The 6,707-nt window shown below is 54.7% G+C and overlaps 1 protein-coding gene across 1 annotated transcript; it reads left to right on the forward strand.

Moving 5' to 3' along the window:
• The first annotated feature begins 496 nt into the window (after nt 1-496).
• Nucleotides 497-4,551, forward strand: HAND2 (heart and neural crest derivatives expressed 2). Its single transcript, XM_036241729.1, has 2 exons — nt 497-1,991; nt 3,281-4,551. Exons 1-2 carry the CDS (start codon nt 1,437-1,439, stop codon nt 3,377-3,379), a joined length of 654 nt encoding a protein of 217 aa, XP_036097622.1. The 5' UTR covers nt 497-1,436; the 3' UTR covers nt 3,380-4,551.
• The last annotated feature ends 2,156 nt before the right edge of the window (nt 4,552-6,707 follow it).

The raw sequence follows: 6,707 nt of genomic DNA on the forward strand, positions 1-6,707 counted from the left end.
GGGCTCAGCCGCCCCTTTGTGGAGCCCCTCCGGCAGCTGCCTCTACGCCCCGCACCAAACTGCACCCGTCTGCCTGCTGGATTTCTTGCCTCGATTACCTACCAAACACTTCGAAAAGCAATTATCTGAGTACCTTTTTTTTTTTTTAACCAGAAAAAAAAAAAAAAAAAAGCAGAGAGATACTGTACCTGGTTTGAGATTCTTCAATATTTGAGACTTGGTGAAAAATATTTTAATAATGAAGCATCTGTTAAACACTTGCATTAACCTCTGGCTGATAAAAAGTTTTTTTTTAACCCTGCCACCCCCCCCCCCCCGTTTTAATTATCTTATGGTTATGAAGGGGCAGCCAATCCTGGGAGAGGACCTCGGCAATTAGCAAGAAGAACATCAAAAAGTTTTATTGCGGAGAGCGCGAGGCGCCGCCCCCGCCGCCCCAGGATTGGCGTGAGGAGCCTCTGACGACATATATTAACCCGAGCGGCCCTAAAGATGTAGCTGTACATGGAGATCTTGCTGGGAAAATCCGCTTGCTCCCCTCAAGGCGTCCAGCCCAGAACCGCCGCCGCTGCCACCCGGGAGCTCCATCGGCCACCGCGCAGACCCCTCTGAAAGCCTGAGCCGAAGGCCTTCGAGCTCCAAGGCGACCGCAGGGCCCCAGATCCTTCCCCCGAAAGAAGGAGAGGATCTGAGAAAATGGATGCACTGAGACCTCTCTGAAAACCCTCCGAGGGAGCCGGAGAGGAGCGAGGACACGTTACTCGCAGCTAAAATCACATTCAGGAACAAAACAACAACCACTAAAAATTTCATTAAAACAATAAGCGCCCAAGAACCCAGATCCGGCTGGTGGGGGGAGGGGAAGGGGCGGGAAGGGGAGGGTCGCACGGAGGTAGCTTCACACTGAACAGTCGACCCCGCCGCCTCCCTGCAGAGCCGGGCCGGCTCCTCCAACGGCGGCTCGGACTCGTCCCGGGACTCCGAGTTAACTTCTGTGCCAGGAGCGCGGCCGGAGCGTGGAGCCCGGCGACTCCGCGAAGCAGCCTCACGGGAGCCCGGGCACTTTTGCATGAGAACCAGAAGATTCGGCGTCCCCGCAGCAGCCCGGGAAGCAGGAGCCGGCGCGCGGGTCGTGGAGCAAGGCGGGAGCCGGCGGCGGCGGCGGCGGCCAAGGGCGCACGGTGCCGGGACCAGCTCACCGCGCCCCATGGGGAGCCGGCGGCCGCAGCGCTGCTGAGGCGGGCCCGGCCGGCCAGGCGGGGGGCCGGGGCCCGGGCTGCAGCACCCCCCTCTGCGGCTGCCGGGCCGGCCCGGGCGCCCGGGGGCTGAGGGGTGGGGGGTGGGGGAGGCCGCCGAGCGCCGAAGCAGGGGCCCGGGCTGAGGGCGCTGCGGGGCTGCGCGCACGCTGGGGCGCGTGGCGGGGCGCGGAGGGCGAGATGAGTCTGGTGGGGGGCTTCCCCCACCACCCGGTGGTGCACCATGAGGGCTATCCGTTCGCCGCCGCCGCCGCCGCCGCTGCCGCCGCCGCCGCCAGCCGCTGCAGCCACGAGGAGAACCCCTACTTCCATGGCTGGCTCATTGGCCACCCCGAAATGTCGCCCCCCGACTACAGCATGGCCTTGTCCTACAGCCCCGAGTATGCCAGCGGCGCCGCCGGCCTGGACCACTCCCATTACGGGGGGGTGCCGCCGGGCGCCGGGCCCCCGGGCCTGGGGGGGCCGCGCCCGGTGAAACGCCGGGGCACCGCCAACCGCAAGGAGCGGCGCAGGACTCAAAGCATCAACAGCGCCTTCGCGGAACTGCGCGAGTGCATCCCTAACGTACCCGCGGACACCAAACTCTCCAAGATAAAGACGCTGCGCCTGGCCACCAGCTACATCGCCTACCTCATGGATCTGCTGGCCAAAGACGACCAGAACGGCGAGGCGGAGGCCTTCAAGGCGGAGATCAAGAAGACAGATGTGAAAGAAGAAAAGAGGAAGAAGGAGCTGGTTAGTACCAGGGGGCAGCGGGAAGCGGGGGTGCAGGTTTCTGGGAACCGGTGCTCCCCATCTCTTTTCAAATGGGCTGAGCAATGGCATTCCGCTTTTTTTGGCTGCGTCCTGAGCCTAGGTTGTTTGCACCAGGTTGTGGTAGGAATGGTTTCCCGAAGAGGCAGAGATGGAGAAGGGTGTCAGGAGGAGGAGGTTAAGAAGGATGCTTTGCCCTGGTGATCTTCCCTCCGGGTTATCGCTGCTCCCCCATGCTCTTAGGGCGGACCTCGCAGACTCAGGGTCGCGATTGATCTTCCGATCGCCCTGGCCCAGACCCCTCATTCCCTATCCTTTAGCATCTTCATTTGGCCTCCAATCCGATGCTTTCAGATATTTCAAAAATAAGGCTTCCCAAAACTCTCAATTCCGATTATTTCACTATTGATTCCATTTCCACCTCTTGAGAACGATGCTGCCACTGATTCTAAAAGAGTTTTATGGTTGTTCTTACTGTGCTCCGGAAGATGTAAAGGTAAACATAAAATAAGTACTTTTAATTTCAAAATGCAGCTCCAGTTTTCTTTGGCGATGAGGTTAAAATGTAAATTATCAGATGAGTACATTTCATGGGTATTTCTTGCTTTATTTGCATTGCCCTGAGCATTTTAAGACAAATAGTAAATGTTACTATGATCACTGTTGTTGTTAACAGTAACACTAAATTATAACTGAAAATTGGTTTTCTCAAGTTCCTACCAAGGGTCCTCAAGGCGGTGGTGTTCAGAATAGGGCTGTTGCCAAAAAGGGCCTGGAAAATTGAATGTTTCTAATTTGGGGCCTGTGGCGCTTTAGTCGCTGCATAAACTAGTGACCTCTAGAATAACCAGGGATTTCAGAGGCCTGGAGGAGAGGCACTGCTGAGCTGGCGGCCCACAGGCCCAAGCCAGGGCCCAGGGAACTTCTCTCCATCTTCCGGAGAGCACGGATCTGGGATTGCAATTGAAAACATGGCAACCATATTTAGCGCCGACCACCAGCTCCTCCATAAACGACTTGAAAATCGGTGGTTGTTTATAAACGTGCCGATTCGGTAGTTGAGCGTTGTTGGAGGCCTGGGCGGTAGCTAGGGCTGCGCCAATCTTCGTGGCTTTTCTGCAAGGGCTAGGACTTAAAATCATCTCATTTCCCATCCCTTCCTCTGTCTCACTGTCTCCTGGAGCCCGGGGAGCGCGGGGGTGTGGTGGAACCAGATCTCCTCTCTGAATTTCTCTTTCCACTTTTCTCCCCCTCACTTCCCCTCTGCCCAGAACGAAATCTTGAAAAGCACAGTGAGCAGCAACGACAAGAAAACCAAAGGCCGGACGGGCTGGCCACAGCACGTCTGGGCCCTGGAGCTCAAGCAGTGAGGAGGAGGAGGAGGAGGAGTAGGAGGCGGAGGAGGAGGAGAAGGAGGAGAGCGCGAGTGAGCTGGGGCCCAGGAGCCGGATGCAGACCCAGGACTCCGGGCAAGCTCTCCGCGCTCCGCTCCGAGGACTACTTGCATTTGGAATCATCCGGTTTATTTATGTGCAATTTGCCTCCCCACTCTTTGCTCCCCTATGAGGCATCCACTCCCCACCTCCCCCTCCAAAAATAGTGGATATTTGAAGAAAAGCATTCCATATTTTAATATGAAGAGGACACTCCCGCGTGGTAAGGGATCCCGTCGTCTCGTAGATTCTCTGTGTTTGAATGTTCCCTCCTGGCTGTGTAGACACCAGCGTGGTCCCCTCCCCACCTACCCAACCCCTTCCAGATAAAAGACAGCGGACATTGGTGTGTATGTGAAGTGTATCTTTAATATTTGGCCTTTGGATATAAATATTCCTGGGGATTATAAAGCTTTATTTCAAAGCAGAAAACGGGGCCGCTAACATTTCCGTTGGGGTCTGTATCTAGTGCTGTCATTTCATCCGTGGTTGTTCCCTATTTGAAGATGTTTCCAACAGCTACTTGTTTTGTGCACTTCCGTCCTCTAAAACTAAGTGGAATTTAATTAATATTGAAGGTGTAAACGTTGTAAGTATTCAATAAACCACTGTGTGTTTTTTTTTTACAAAACCCCCAATCTTTTAATAGTTGATGATACCTCAAAAGAGTTTTGAAAACAAAACTGTTATATTTGTTTTCATAATATTTAAAATATGCAGAAGTAAACTAAATTATGATTGCCTCTAACTTTATTTGAAGGAGTCAGTGGTTTCGACCAATCATTAACGTGAGCATCCGATCTCCCAGGGCGTGGAGGTCCCTTAAAGAGAAGGGTCCTTGATGAAAATCCTGCCAAAGCGCCTGGGCTCTCTCCCCTCAGCCCCCAGGAGAACGCTGAGTGGTCTGTAGGAGGAGGGTCTGGCAGGAGAAACATCTCGAAGTTCCCCCAGAAGGTGGCAAGGGGCTCTTGTGTTCCTGAAATCAACCAGAAGACTTTCGGTGGGGGCTTCGGGTTTTGTTTGGAAAGCGCGTTTTCGGTGGAGGGAGTTTGAGGAGAATCCCAGGCGTTAGAGCTTTTCATTCAAAATATAGGGCTTTCATCTAAGAAAGAAAAAAAAAAGGAAAGAGAAAAAGAGGTTTTGCGTGGTCTCGGTGGGGGGGGGCGGGGCGGGGGTATTCTCCTCTGAAATGGCTGGGGGAGAGGGAGGGCCTTCGGGAGAAAAAAAGTCCTTGATTAGGAACTTAGGTAACTTCAAGTAAGAAATCTCGGGCACCACCAAGGATTTAAAGAGGGTGGGTGGTGGGGGTTAGATTTACAAGGAGCTAAAGGGAACTCAATATTAACTGTGCGGTGTCTGAAGTTTTGCCCGCTGCGAGCCAGAGGAGCAAGGGGCTCCCTCCCCTGGCTACCAGCCGCCCGGGACTTCGCCCGGTCCGAGGTTTGGTTTTGCTGAGTTCCCGCACCACCCGGAAGGAAGTCCCTGAGGCCTCCTTTGCCCGTGGGCTTGGCTTGATCCTGAATCTCTGCTCTAGGAACCCAAGAGACTGGTGTGCCATAAAGGACTCGGCGGGCCGGGGAGGGGAAGAGGAAGGGAGGGATGGGGGGGGGAGGTGAAACGTATTAAAAAGCGGTTTGTTTCATGAAGCGCCACGTATATAAATCTGGTGTTAGGGAGGTTTGCCAGAGGCTTTCCATCTTGGAACCCATCCTCGGGGTGATGTTCGCACCTCGGCTTCGGGCACAGACCCTCCCCCGATATCCCAGCGGTTCCCACGCCTGGCTTGTGCCCACAATGAGCCCGCCGCCTGCAGCGGGAGATCCACAAGTGCCGGGGAGAGACAGCGAGCGACTCTGCGGGTCTCCTCTGCGGGCAGCTGACAACGCGAGGGCGAGGGGTTAGAACAACTCGGCCAAAGCGATCTGAACTTTCTCCCCTCGGGTCAGCCGGCGCTGGGCCGACGTGGTGGGCGCGGGGCTGTGTTTACAGACACTTGCCTTTGTTTATAGCACTGGGGGGCGGAGGGAGGCGCGCCCTTATTTTCTATTACTCCCAGGATCCCTGTCCGTTTGACCGAGTGGCTCCCTCCCTCTCCTGCTTCCTGCCGCCCTACGCGTCTTTACTTTAATCCGTTCAAAGGAAAGACAACAACCAGATCCTAGGGGTAGATGAAAAACGTCTACCGAAGTCATGGAGTAAATGGTGGGGAGGCGGTGAGGTTTTCAAAACAGGAGCCAGAAAGGAGTCATCGTCACCATGCTTGTGTGCCTGCGCTAGCCTTGAGTAGCTGGTCTACCTCACCATCTGGGCCTTAACGCATTTCTGCTGGTTTAACACTTTTTCTGGTTTATTGAACACCAGCAGAGGGGAACCAGAAGACCCTGGCAGCACCGTCGCTACGGGGCAGCTCGCTACTACATATGCTTGTAAACCCGCTCTCCAGAAACCCGTCCTCTTTGTCTGACCTGGGCCAGGCACTGCTCGCCTCCTCTCTCCTGCCTGCTGCGCTGCTTCCTCGGGTCCAGCAGCACCAGACCCCATACCTCAACCACCTCGACATTCCTACCCGCCAGGAACCCCAAAGCCAGATATCCAACAGAACCGGCAACCGGCGCCCGAACCCCTTAACGGATGTACACCGTAACTGTCCGGATACTCCCACAGGCAAGACACCCAGATTATCTGTCACTCCAGCCTCCCAACATCCCTGCCCCACGTTGGCAAGTCCCAGGAAAGCGAGAGGTGTGCTGGGCAGCGTTTCTTGAACGCTTCCATGCCTTTCTCTTCTGCACAATTCTATCTCTTTTAACTCCCTTTCTTTAAAAAAAAATGTGTTGTTTTTTTTTTCCAAGCTCCTGCCTTGCAGGACGGCTAAAAGGTCTCTGTTTTAATTGCTCGGATAATGTGGTTGCTGCCATTTTGTTAAAAGCAATCACTCCTGCAGCGAAATCACAAGCTCTCTAGACAGGCCGGAGCCGACAAAAATGCAGGATTTGACGTTAAAAGCTAAATGGGAAGCTGGGGCGGCGGAAGGTAAATTGATGGTAGATCTGGCTGTCAGGGTTCGGCCCCAGACCGCTGAGCAGGCCCAGCGCCTGATAACCCTGGAGCTCCAGCGGGGCTCTGGCTTGGTTGCTGAGTGTGTGTGTGTGTGTGTGTGTGTGTGTGTGTGTGTACTCTACAAACCCATTCTCAACTTCTTGGGAAGCAAAATTTGGAAAACTCAACAGAGTGGGACCTAAGCAAACTCCGTGCTCCCAGTACT

This window comes from Molossus molossus, unplaced genomic scaffold (assembly GCF_014108415.1).
Source record: "Molossus molossus isolate mMolMol1 unplaced genomic scaffold, mMolMol1.p scaffold_m16_p_4, whole genome shotgun sequence".
In the NCBI taxonomy this organism is placed as follows: domain Eukaryota; kingdom Metazoa; phylum Chordata; class Mammalia; order Chiroptera; family Molossidae; genus Molossus; species Molossus molossus.